Source organism: Balaenoptera borealis (genome assembly GCF_965194805.1).
Source record: "Balaenoptera borealis genome assembly, chromosome: 13".
In the NCBI taxonomy this organism is placed as follows: domain Eukaryota; kingdom Metazoa; phylum Chordata; class Mammalia; order Artiodactyla; family Balaenopteridae; genus Balaenoptera; species Balaenoptera borealis.
Window position 1 is genome coordinate 1,406,508 of NC_138870.1, and position 12,955 is coordinate 1,419,462.

Below are 12,955 nucleotides of genomic sequence, written 5' to 3' on the forward strand. Positions count from 1 at the left end.
GAAACATGCGCGCGCGGGCAGCCCCCCCTCCCTGGGCTGCAAGGAAGTGAAACCCCTTGGGGAAGTGAAACGGCCGGGAGCCTGGGCTTCCAACGGGCCGCTGGGGAGACAGAGTCCACGGTCGCGGTCTCTGGAGCTGCCCCGAGGTAACTGGGGTCTCCTGGGTGGGGTCCGGGGCCAAGGCGTGTAGGTGGCTGCGGGCACTGGTGACTCACCTGGGCGGGGGCCCTGCCCGCGGGGTGACTCCCAGGGGTAGGGTGGGGGAAGGGCAGCCCGGGGACATGACTCAGGCTCACAGATGCACAGATCCTTTCTTCTTAGTCTGCAAACAAGCTATTTTTGTAGAGCTTTTATGCGCCTCCTTCTTTTTTTTTTTTAGAAATTTATTTATTTTTTATTTTATTTATTTTTGGCTGCGTTGGGTCTTTGTTGCTGTGCGCAGGCTTTCTCTAGTTGCGGGGGGCGGGGGCTACTCTTCGTTGGGGTGCACGGGCTTCTCGTTGCGGTGGCTTCTCTTGTTGTGGAGCACGGGCTCTAGGCACATGGGCTTCAGCAATTACGGCACGCGATCTCAGTAGTTGTGGCTCGCGGGCTCTAGAGCGCAGGCTCAGTAGCTGTGGCACACGGGCTTAGTTGCTCCACGGCATGTGGGATCTTCCCGGACCAGGGCTCGAACCCGTGTCCCTTGCATTGGCAGGCGGACCCTTAACCCCTGTGCCACCAGGGAAACCCCTACGCGTCTTCTTCTAAAAGGGAGGGAGGACATGAAGTGGCTATGTGGGTGGGATGACCCCTTCTCCCGCGCGGCCCGGCTGCTCCTGACCTGCACTGGACACACTTCGGTCTGGCTGGCGGGGAGGAGCCCCCGGGTGCTGGGCACACAGATGCTCTGGGGTCCTTGGAGAGGACAGAGTGGGACGTTTGGGGGTGGTGGCCCTTGTTAAATGTCATGGGGAGAGGGGACAAGGGGCGGGGCCCTTGGTGGAGGATGGTAGGGGGCTAGGTGGCTCCGTGATGGGGATGGGGCACATGTCACTGTCCTTCTGCCTGGAGAGTTCAGCTTTGGCAAACACTGTCATCCAAGGAGAGATTTTAGGGCCTGATGAAGTGGCAGGGATTCTCCGAAAGCCCAGCTCTCGGGTTCAGGGTTCAGCCCTGCCACGCTGCCGTCCCAGTGGATGGCCATCTGGTTCCTTCTGAAAATCTCCCCCTGATGTCCGGTAAAATCATTGAATAAATACCTAGAATAATTGAGAGCCAGACCTGGAAAGGACCTTGGACAATGTGTCCTGATGATGACCAGACTTGCCATTTTTGTTGTATTGCTGTACCTCTATTTACTTAACATTTTTCTTTAAATTAACTGCTTTAAGTTTTTTATTCCACCTGAACAGGGATGACACGTGTATCACACTTTGAGAACCACTGATGTCAACCAATTCACCCTTTTTGCAGGTGAGGAAACAGACCCACAGTCATGAAGTGATTTGCCCAAAGTCTCACCAAGACGTGCTAATTTGGGGCTGGGCCTGGGGTCTCCCCATTTACAGTTTTGATTCTTTCTGGTAGAAAGTATCATACCCTCATGAGTGCAGAAACAATTCCTAAATGTGGTACCAGTAGTCAGCCCAGGTCAGGGTCCGCCCGCAGACCCAACCAGGGCAGTTCCTTCCTTCTTCCCTCAAATTCCCGCTCACTGGAGACCTGGGTCAGCTGCTCTCTGGAAGCTCCTAGAATCTTTGATGCTAATATTCTGAAATGTCAGGAACACATGTCTCTGTTGAGTGACCGTGCTGGGTGCTTAGCACGTCTTGCCAATGCGGGGGGGCAGGCCTTCAGTTCTGGGACAATTTCTTATAGTATTTATTTCCTTTTTTTCTCCCACCTATTTTTTCTTTTTCCTTCTGAAATGTCTGTTATTTGGGTGTTGGATTTCCTGAGCCAATAGTCTTCTCATTTTCTTCTCTCTTATTTCTGTCCTAATTTCTAAAAGCTTCTCTTCAGTTCCATCTTTTAATATTGCTAGTCAATGTTTTAAATGTCAGCATTCATGTTTTTAATTTCTAAAAACTCGTTTTGTTTATTTTTTACACCGCCCTGTTCCTATTTTAGGGACACATATCTTTTCTCATCTCTGTAAAGATACTAACTATGGTTCTTCTGGACTTTCTTTCGTTTCCTGTGCTAGTTCCTTCTCTGTATTATTTTTTAAGTTCCTTTGTTATGTTGGAGCCTTTCTTCATAAGCCTCGTGATCCTCTGCTCTCTGGTTATATTTAAAAGTGAAACACTAAAAATCCGGTTTCGGTGTCTTCCTGTGCATGTGAGCAGGGCTCGCGGAGGACAAGCCCTGGTTTGGGAGGCCTCGTGATGAACTTTTATGTGGGGAAACCCCCCTTGTCTGTACCCAGAGGTCTCTTCTCTGGGATCTCAGAGAAGGAGAAGCGTCGTGTACATGCTGCCTCCTGGTCATCTGAGTATAGCATGGGAGGAGGGCCGTCCAGGTTCAACACTAAAACCTGCAGCTTCCCCCCTTCCCAAGTCTCCAGCAGAGCGATTTCCTCTTCCAGGCGTCCCAATGTCCGCGTCAGGGCGGCCAGCCCTGCCCACCCTGCTGCTGGCCGTGGCCGTGTCTTCTTTCTGCTCGGCCACATCCGGAGACGAAGCACGAAACCGGCTGTTGATGAGAGAGAAGATGATGCGGATCGGGGGGCAGCTGGTGCTGAAGCAGGAGGAGGAGCTGGCCAACCAGAGGCTCGGGGCCCTCAAGGAGGCCGAGATGCAGGAGGCCCTGAGGACGGGGAGTATCCCACCCAGCATGCACTTCTTCCAAGCCAAGAGCCTCATTGAGAAAAGTGCGGTGTTCAACATCCTGAAGAAGATGCCAAAAGGTAGGGGTCTGGAGGGGATGGTTCTGGGGTCCTGGGGACATAGGAGGTACTAAATTGGAGCCGGTGGTTCTTGTTCTGAGTGGAGCCCAGACTCCACTGGGGCCCTGAGCCCTTGTCCTTGCTGGTGGACTGGGGGCGGGGGTTCCACGTGGCTGCCGTCCACCCTGAAACCAAAACCCTGGCTCCGAGGGGACTCGGCCTCAGACAGATGGCAGGGAGGGGGCCTGGATGTCACCGGGCATCCCTGGCAGGGCTGGAAGTCATCCCCCATAAGAACCCTATCCCTCCCTGCATACGTTCTTCTAGCCTTTCCAGGGGCTAAGTTACCGAAGAGGATGCGTCCTGGATAAACACATTTCTAGTACTTCATTGCTACTGTCACCTGGAAAAAAAATGCACAATGTGAGAGCTGGGAGTTCAGTTTTATTTGGGGCAAAATGAGGACTATAGCCCGGGAGACAGCATTTCAGATAGCTCTGAGAAACTGCTCCAAAGAGGTAGGAGGAAGATCAGTATATATGTGATTTTGGTGAAGGGGGAGTATATACAATCCAGCACATATTTTCTGCAGAAGGTTTCTGCTAGTCTCGTGAAGGTTACTGCTAGTCACGAGGAGCAGACGTCACCATGAAGGATCTTAGTGTTTTTGTAAATATGAGGAGATGCAAGAATAGGGCTCATAAAATCAGCTCCTGAAAATATCTATCTGAAGACCTGCTCTGTTAGTTTTTCCCAGAGCACAGAGGGCCTCATTCCTGATCTCCACCCTGAACTCCTTTCAGGGGGTGTCGAAGGTCAGCAGCTGCAGCGGCTCATGATTTAATCCTTGTAGAGGTAGATGGCAAGTGCCAATTTGCAGGTGACGCTACTGTATAAACGCATCGCTGTGAACAGTAGAACAATCATGATCCTGAACACGTAACTTGCAGCTGCAAGCTTTCTATACCTTTTTTTTAGTGTTATAGAGATTAAAAAATGTAAAAACTGTGAGGTTGGGAAAGCAGCCTCCCTGTTTAGAGAGGGGACACGCCAGAACTCGCACAGCGGGACACCTGCCAAGGGGCCAGTGTCCAGGCCAGGTGCTCAGACGCAGCAGGAGGGCAGAGGGGGTGAACCCTGAGCCTCGAGTCGGTGTGGGGTCTGAAGGAGGCCAGAAGCTGCAGGGCTCGGCGGGAAGCAGGAGGTGGGCAGGCCGCGTGTGGGGTGACGCAGAACAGGATGGGGGACTCAGGGACCCTGGGCGAACAGGCTGGCGTGGGCGGGCGGGGGCGGCCTTCTCACGCCCCTCACGCCGCGCTGGGCCCGGAGGACTCATCTGGAGGTCAGGCTCCCCATGGGAGCTGGAAGCCAATAGATGGGGCCCAGCCTTCTGATTGCAAACCCGCCTGCGGCCTCTTGGATGAGACCACCCAGGGCTCCTGCTGGTGAGGGACGGGGTCAAGGAGCCGGGAGGCCGGGCCACCCCGGGACGAGGCCACCGCAGAGGGAAAGGGCCCCGTGTCCCCAGGAATGTGGCCCCATAGAAAGCCGCGCCCCTCTCGTCCGCCTCTGCTGGGCTCTCGGCCCGAGCCCAGGGTCCGGCCCCCGCTGCCCTCGCCTCACCCCCCCCGCCCCTCTCCCTGCAGGGGCTGCCTTACACGTCCACGACTTCAGCATCGCCAGCGCGGACTGGCTGGTGAGAAACGTCACCTACAGGCCCCACTGCTATTTCTGCCTCACCCTGAGGGGGACCCCGCAGTTCAGATTTGCTCGCTCGACTCCCCCCACCCTGAACACAACAGAATGTCCCCAGTGGGTTTTGCTGGAGAAGTTTCGAAAGGGGCTGCCGAACATCACCGAGTTTGACCACAGGTGGGTGGTAGCTCGGGAAGAACCCGTGTCGCACCTGCGCAGGTGGGGTTGGCGTGTGCGGTGTCCCCGTGGGACAGACTCTTCTAGAAACACCTGGCGTTAAAAAAGTCAGGAGGCTTTTTCTCTTAACTTTATGGGATCTTTTGCTTCACCAAGGTATTCAACACCTATCCCATCCGCAGCAAGTTCCTGGTCCGACTTGACCAGCGACACAGCTGCTGCACCGAACGGGACTTGTGTGGACCCTCAGTAAGGCCGGAGACAAGGGGATTCCCAGCTCCCGGAGCCAGGAGGGCCCAGGAGGGATGAAACAGCCTGAAAACATGATGGGGCAGCTTCCTAACAGACTTGTATACAAATATTACAATAACTATTCTAATCGTAGAACCATCTACAGAGGGCTTTCTGGAGGTATTTCCTTGATGAGTAAGAAAATGCAGCTCAGCCTGCATTTTAAGGAGGCTGCCCAAGGCCACACAGCTGGTAAACGGCTAATCAGGGAAGTAACCTGTGTCCTGTACTGCCAAGTCCACAATTATTTCCATCGGACCTCGGGCTTGAGTTTGCTGGGGCTGCCACAATGGAATACCACAGACGGGGTGGCTTAAAGAATACAAGTGTATTTTCTCCCAGTTCTGGAAGCTGGAAGTCCAAGATCAAGGTGTGGGCAAGTTTCTCCAAGGCCTCTCTCCTGGGCTGGCAGACGGCCGCCTTCTCACTGTACGTGCGACCCTGGGGTCTTGGACACCAGCCCTACTGGGTCAGGGCTCCACCCTTATGACCTCATTTAACCTTAATTACCTTCTGAAAGTCCTCATCTCCAAACACAGTCACATTGGGAATTAGGGTTTCAGCATATGAATTTTGGGGACACAATTCAGTGCATAGCACCCTCCAAGGAGAGCTTGGTCTGAGATGTCCGTTCCGTGGGGTCGGCCTGGCTAGGAGGCTAAGGGGGACAGCAGAGCCTGGCTGGTGGGAGCATCCTGCCAGGTGTCTCCTGGGGAGCACGTGGAGGTCCCAGGGCGGGGGGCCTCCATCAGGGAGCCTGGGCAGGAGTCCTACAGGCCGGAGGTGACAGCCTGCAGCAAGCCTCTGCCCACCCTTTGTATCCTGACAGCCTGCTGAGGAATTTCACTCTGATGACCGAGAACCCCCAGGCGACTTATGCAAACCAAGATGCGGTCTGGGCCAAGTTCGAGACCATCTTCTTCGCGATCGCGGGCCTCGTGAGCTACGCCCCGGTATTCCGAGACTACATCTCCCAGGGCCTGGAGGAGTTCTACCAGGACAACGTGCTCTACCTGGAGCTCAGAGCCATGCTGTACCCGGTGAGTCCGTCTCTGCTCTCCTCTGCTCAGGCTGGACTCTCTGCTCTCACCCTGTAGGGCTTCACGGGCTCCCCACCCTAGTGCTGCACAGGACTGAGGGCCGGCTTCACCCCCAAGGGGCCTGGTGCCTTTCCGGGGGCCATGTGAGCAAGAAGCCCTGGGCTGGCCCTGCAAAACTGGGCACGTGCCCCTCACTGCCCGTCACCTCCCTTCCCTCGTGATCCCCATGGCCCAGCTCCCCCCAGACGCACGGGGCCTGCTGATGCCTGGGCACCTGCCCTGAACTCTGGGCAGTGCCTCGTGCCCAGACCATCCTTGACCGTCTCCTTTCCTATCAAAATGAGCTACTGTGAGTCCCACAGGACGATGCCCTTGGTGCAAGGCCCGCTGAGCCTTTCATCTGGTAAATGGGTCTAGTTGCAGGTAGAGTGGGGTCTGGTGAGTTCCTGGGGGCCCTCTCTGTGGAGCACGGGGTCTTCTATGGGCAACAGAGACATTTGATTTGACTTGGAGGAAGGAAGGTCAAAGAGAAAGAAAAGGAAAAGGTTGGGAAGAGTCCAAAAGTATCCCAAAGTGTCAAAATATTAACAAATCGCTCACTAGGACCTTGCATGTTGGCCAGAAGCAAAGGGTGATGGGGGTCTCAGGTACCTGAGATGGGCCGACCTCAGCTTTGCAGACCTGAGCTGGGGGAGGCAGCGGGGTGGCTCGGGCTCCAGGCCGGGGGAGGCGTCCCATGAGGAGCCCGGGCGGGTCAAGTGCTGCCGAGAGAGGACCCTTCCGGTGGGTATGGAAGAGGACTTTCCTGAGGACTTTTGGGGGGAGGTGGGGATTGGGGGGTTGAGGGAGTAGCCGAGGTGCTGGAAGGCTCTTCCAGTACCTTTAGGGGGCTCACAAGGGTACATGCATTGCGCTGTAGGGGAGCACACTCGCCCCCAAAACGTCACTTTGGCATGTGGGTTATTTCGAGCTGAAACAGTCAAGGCCCAAAAGACTCAGGAAGAGCCTTTGACCTTCCCCCTAAGCGCCTAAAAGCACCTAAAGGGCCTGTTCTCAGCGTAGAGCCACAAGCAGAGTCTCTGCAGAGAGTATGGCCGGGTGTGGTGGGGGGACTCCTCAGGGCCTGGACACCAGAGTCCACTCTGTCCCATTGTCCCTGCTGGCCCAGCAAACATGTGTTTACCAAACACTTGCTTTTTATCACCCTGTGAATTGCCTTCCTCCCCTTTGAAGTCCCAAACCCCTACCCCCAACATCCTCTTTTGTCTTGAGCTGAAGATGGTATTTAAGGTGAGGGCTTCAGCCATTTGGGTGAGTGGCTCAGTCTTCCTGGGTCTCTCCCACGTAGAGCTGTTATTAAACTTTTGCTGGATTTTCTCCTGTTAATCTGTCTCACGTCAGTTTAATTCTCAGACCAGCCAGAACCTCGAAGGGTAGATGGAAATGTCTCCACCTACACCCCGACAGTTGGCCAGTTGGCCTAGGCAGCTGGATTCAACTTTACTGGCTGGACACCCCTGGCCCCAGGCTCCTGCATCTCAGAGATCCTGGCAGAAGGTGAGAATCTTTATCCTGTCAGTCTCCTGGATCTCTGCCTGCAGGGGCTTTTGGAAACAGGAGTGGTAAGAGTCCTTTTTCTCTTTTCTAAAATCAGATTAGCAGGAGAAAATGTTTGTGGAGCTAGTTCTTGGGCCTTAGGGCCTCTGGGTCAGTGAATTTGGAAGAGAGCTCTGGGCTTGTGAATCCTTTTCCTCCCAGAGATGGTCGCTGTTTTTCTGTGTTTCTGTCTTTTGTGTCATAAGGAGGAAAACCATTGGTCTGATTGGTTTTACTTTTTTCTTGTTCTACGTCTTGAGAGTTTGGCCTCAGCACCAGTGAGAAAACTCGCTCTGGTCCTGCCGTCCGGAAGGCGCAGGCACCAGGGCATTTGGTGGCCAGTCGGATAGACTGGGATTCCTAGCTGTCACCTCTGGTCGGAAGCACAGGCCACAGCTGGGCTTGCGACCAGCGTCCTTGTCCGACTGTGCCGGCTGCCGGGGGTTTGTCACAAGGGGTCTCCGACCACAAGGGGCCTCTGTCATCTCAACCTTCACGGCCACCTTTGCTTCCTTAGACCATCCTTGGGAGCGAACTTTCTGGAGCTTGTGAGGCTGTGTCCTTTGCACTCTCCTGCGACACCTCTTTCCGTGGTTAAGCCACGGAAAGCCTTATGGTGTGAGTTGGTATTAAGATCCTACTGTCAATGGCCAGAGGATGGATACTTTGAACTGGAAAAACTTCTAAATTGGTAAATTTTTTAGAGACCTCTCCTTGTAAACACCTGTTTTATTGGTACCAATGTTAAGACCAAAAGTTTACCTTAACTCAAACGAACAAAATGGTTTGGGAAGCCGTATGGAATTCAGGGTCCTAGCTTGCCTCATGGGTCTTACAGATGCTAATAAAAATGGTCCATTAATTAACAAGGGAGTGAGAAGAAGGGTGAAGTTGGGACTCTTTCCAACAAGGTAGACATTTGTAAAGGGTTATTAAGGGGAGAGTCACAGGACTGGTCCCAGCAGTGTGGGAATCTATAGATGGTTATTAAGAAATGGGATGAATACAATGGACATTGATGGGATTAAAACAAAGGTTTTGATAACAGCACTACCTAAGGCTGGGTGGGCCAAAAGGACCCCCCGCCAGCCCCACCCAATATGAAAGGGCCTCAAACAAGTCTTCTCTCTTTCCCCCAGTTTGGAGAAATTTAAAGGCCAGGACGCAGAGGTGACACCTAATAAGCCGACCTGCAATCGCAAGGGCAACAGTCAGGCTGATTAACCAAGTTAAAGATTGACAGGAGGGCCTGGGTCCCTGGGCTGGACTCCGCACTGGGGACCCAAGGCCTCTGACAAAGGAGGGTGGAGGGAACTTCCCCTAACCCCTCGATGCGGGAGACCCAGGAGCTGTGGCACCAAAACCGCTCGTGGAGCCGAGCTGGGGTGTGAGGGTAGACAAGGTTTATAAAGCTTGGAATGTTTGAGGAGTGTTTGATGGGAACGGTTGTGATGTCCAGCTGAGAGCACTTCCCCGACAGTATCCAAACTGGTCTGTCCTTTCATCCAAATTATGGAGTGTGCCAAGGCCTTGCCACACTCAGTAATTTGGACTGACTTCAAGGGTGGCACTATTTTGGTTTTGTTACCATATTCCATAGTCTTTATTGGCTCAGAAATTTTACTGTTTGTACACCCAGAAGTAAAAGGGCTCCAGAGGACTGACACACATTGACCAAAGTCATAAGAGACAGATGTATCCACAAGAAAGTCAAAATGCAGTTTTCAGAGAAAATTATCAATCAGACCAGTCACGTATGCTTCCCTGTCAGTAGATTCTCTCTTGAAGACAAATTATTTTTTTAATTGAAATATAATTGATTTACAATGTTGTGCCAGTCTCTGCTGTACAGCAAAGTGACTCTGTTTTACACATATATACATTCTTTTTTTTTTTTTTTTGAGTATAACTGCTTTGCAATGTTGTGTTAGTTTCTGCCGCAGAGTGAAGTGCATAGCCATACACATACACGCATCCCCTCCCTCTTGGACCTCCCCCCTACCATCCCACCCAACTAGGCCATCACAGAGGACCAAGCTGAGCTCCCTGTGCTAAGCAAGTTCCCTTTAGCTATCTATTTTACACATGGTAGTGTATTTATGTACATTCTTTTTTTAATACTCTTTTCCATTATGGTTTATCCCAGGAGACTGGATATACTTCCCTGTGCTATACAGTAGGACCTTGTTGTCTAACCATTCTAAATGTAATAGTTTGCATCTCCCAGTCCAACCCCAAACTCCCCGTCCATCCCTCTCCCCACCCCCACCATGGCAACCACAGGTCTGCTCTCTACGTCTGTGAGTCTGTTTCTGTTTTGTAGGTAGGTTCATTTGTGCCATATTTTAGATTCCACAGATAAGTGATATCATATGGTACTTGTCTTTCTCTTTCTGACTTACTTCACTTAGTATGATCATCTCTAGTTGCATCCATGTTGCTGCAAATGGCATTATTTCATTCTTTTTATGACTCATATTCCATTGTATATATGTACCACATCTTTATCCATTCATCTGTTGATGGACATTTAGGTTATTTCCATGCTTTGGCTATTGTGAATAGTGCTGCTATGACCATAGGGGTGCATGTATCTTTTTGAATTATAGTTTTGTCCGGGTATATGCCCAGGAGTGGGATTGCTGGATCATATGGTAGTTCTATTTTTAGTTTTCTGAGGAACCTCCATACTGTTCTCCATAGTAGCTGCACCAACATACATTCCCACCAACAGTGGAGGAGTGTTCCCTTTTCTCCACGCCCTCTCCAGCATTTGTTATTTGTAGACTTTTTAATATGACCATTCTAACTGGTGTGAGGTGGTTCCTCATAGTTTTGATTTGCATTTCTCTAATAATTAGTGATGTTGAGCATCTCTTCATGTGCCTACTGGCCACCTGTATGTCTTCTTTGGAGAAATGTCTATTAAGATCTGCCCATTTTTGATTGGGTTGTTTGTTTTTTTGTTGTTGAGCTGCATGAGCTGTTTGTATACTTTGGAGATTAAGCCTTTGTCAGTTGCATCATTTGCAAATATTTTCTCCCATTCCGTATGTTGTCTTTTTGTTTTTTTTATGGTTTCCTTTGCTGTGCAAAAGCTTGTTAAGTTTGATTAGGTCCCATCTGTCTATTTTTGTTTTTATTTCTATTGCCTTGGATTGAAGGCAAATCTTAACTTCTCCTGAAGCCAAACTATCTGATATTTTTGCATTCAGAGTCTAATTTTTAAATCCTGGGTGGGATCCCTAAACTGACTCTATTACCCTAGTTTGACTTGAAGGGTCGAGGGACCCTGTCGTGGAGGCTGCTCCAGCCCTGAGAACCCGTCCTTCCCGTCCTGAGTCAGGGCCCCCTTTCCCCCGCTTCCAGGTCTCCACTCTCCTGTGCATCCTGGATGACCCCCTTTTCCCGGGATATGTTCACACCTCCTCGAGGTCGGCCCAGGTGAGGGTGTGCATCTCCACCAGGATCTGGTGATTGTTTGCCGGTTTAACGCTGAGCACAGACCTGCATACCTATTTCTGATTCTTGGGAAGTGGGAGTGGGCCTGACCTTGGCCCCCAGGAGAGACTTCGTCAGCCTTGTGAGCAGAGTCAATAAGTCCTGGGTACAAACGATCCTTTCAAAAGAAAAGAGAGGGTCCAGTCCCCCTTCTACTAAGAGAAGAATTTCGGAAAGAGATGAGCTGGCCCTGGACTAGCCCGTGTAGGGTGGAGGACGGTGCATCTCCCAGAGCCCCTTAGTCCCCTGTTTGGCCTGAAATCCCTTCCTTCGCCCAGCCTGGGCCCCGCCCCCTAAGCCCATCCTCCTCTGGAGTCTGGTTTAAGCCCTGCCTCCACCACCACCCCCACCTTCTTGGGACTGGCTTCCTCTCCTTGAATCCCTGTTTATTCCCAGCACCTGTGTGTATGTCAGCCCTGGTTTCCCAGCTAGAGACATGACTGTGAGTCATTTCAGACCCGGCAGAGTCCTCCAGAGGCTCCAGGGGTGATCATCACGCTTAGGGGTGGTAGGTGTACATGGGACTAATTTGGAGGTGCTCTTTGGACCCCAACCTCCCAGGGTCCCAAATCTTGGGTCTTGGGTTGGGCTAGGAAGCTGCCAAGTTAACTAGCCAAACACCCCTGTCCCCCGCGCCCCGTGGTTCCAATGCAGATGATCTGACCCAGGCCACACTTTAAGACCTTTTCAAAGCACTTTATCTGCATCGTCTCCTTCGAGCCTCACAACCTGCACTTTGCAGATGTGGAAACTGAGGCTCGGAAAGGTCAAAGAGCCTGACCCAGGCCATGTGGGCAGTAAGTAGGGACGGGACAGGGGCCGGGGTGCTGGGCTTTGAGAAGCCCTGTGGGGCTACATGCATCTCAAAAGGAGCTCCCCGATGGGCTTCCGGCCTGGGGGTGTCGCTTCCTGTGGGCACATCCTGGCAGCTTTCGCAGAGTGGGGAGTGGGAGTGAGGCCTCCCCTTGGGGAGGGGCCTTGGGCTCCTTAGGGGGAAGGGGAGAGGAGGGAGAGGGGTGCGGAGAGAGGGCCTGAGCCCCAGGGGAGGTATTTGGGGACGCTGCAAGGAATTGGACCTTGCTTCCTCTCCCCCTCCCCCCTCCCCACGCCCCTTGGGGACACTTGGCTCTGGGGTCTGCGCTGGAGACCTGCCCAGCTAGCCTCTCTCCCCACCCACTCCGGCACCCAGCCAGGATTCCTTGAAGGTGGAGGGCGGCTGGGATTTGGGCTGGGGTGGAGACTGAGGGGGATGGGATTTGCTGTTTGCTCTGGTCTGACCCTGGAACAAAGGGCCCTTGCAGTCCAGAGTCTTTGCCTAATGCCCCCTTAGCCAGAGTAGGGGAGCCATCAACACATTAACAACTAAAAACGTCTGCCCTGGAATTCTTTTCTGAGCCCCCTGCCTCCCCCTCCTTGCCTGTGGGGCTAATTCAGGGCCTGGGATGATGTTGATGGACTATCCCACTGCCCAGCCTCCTATTGTGTCACTAATGCTCCATCACAAAGGCCACTCACCCGTAGCAACAGTTGCTAGGCGGGTCTGATCTCCTGGGCCCCATCCCCGCCCCCTCGGCCGGAATCGGAGACTCAGACTGGGTCGGGCCAGCCGTCCGAGAGGAGCTCCCAGGGGGATTATGCACAGGAGCTAGCCCAGCTGGCATTTACCCGTGGGCGGTCTTGGGGGGGGACACGTCGGGGGCCGAGGGAGCTCAGGATGGTCGTTCGCGGACGGCTTCTTGGATGCTGTCGCTTGTGTAACCAGCGGTCCTAGCGCTCCCCCTACCCA

At 52.9% G+C, this 12,955-nt stretch overlaps 1 protein-coding gene across 3 annotated transcripts in view; it reads left to right on the forward strand.

Annotated features, from left to right (window-relative positions):
- The window catches only part of ADA2 (adenosine deaminase 2), a 27,002-nt gene continuing 14,047 nt past the window's right edge, over positions 1-12,955 (forward strand). The window contains exons 1-4 of one of the 3 annotated variants that reach the window (XM_082350502.1): positions 1-146; positions 2,570-2,890; positions 4,516-4,741; positions 5,862-6,072. In XM_082350502.1, the coding sequence (XP_082206628.1) occupies positions 2,578-2,890; positions 4,516-4,741; positions 5,862-6,072 (750 nt within the window). In that variant the 5' untranslated portion in view covers positions 1-146; positions 2,570-2,577. Of the gene's footprint in view, positions 147-184; positions 1,456-2,530; positions 2,891-4,515; positions 4,742-5,861; positions 6,073-12,955 lie in introns of those variants that run through there. The other 2 variants (XM_082350503.1, XM_082350501.1) reach the window with 2 other exon arrangements.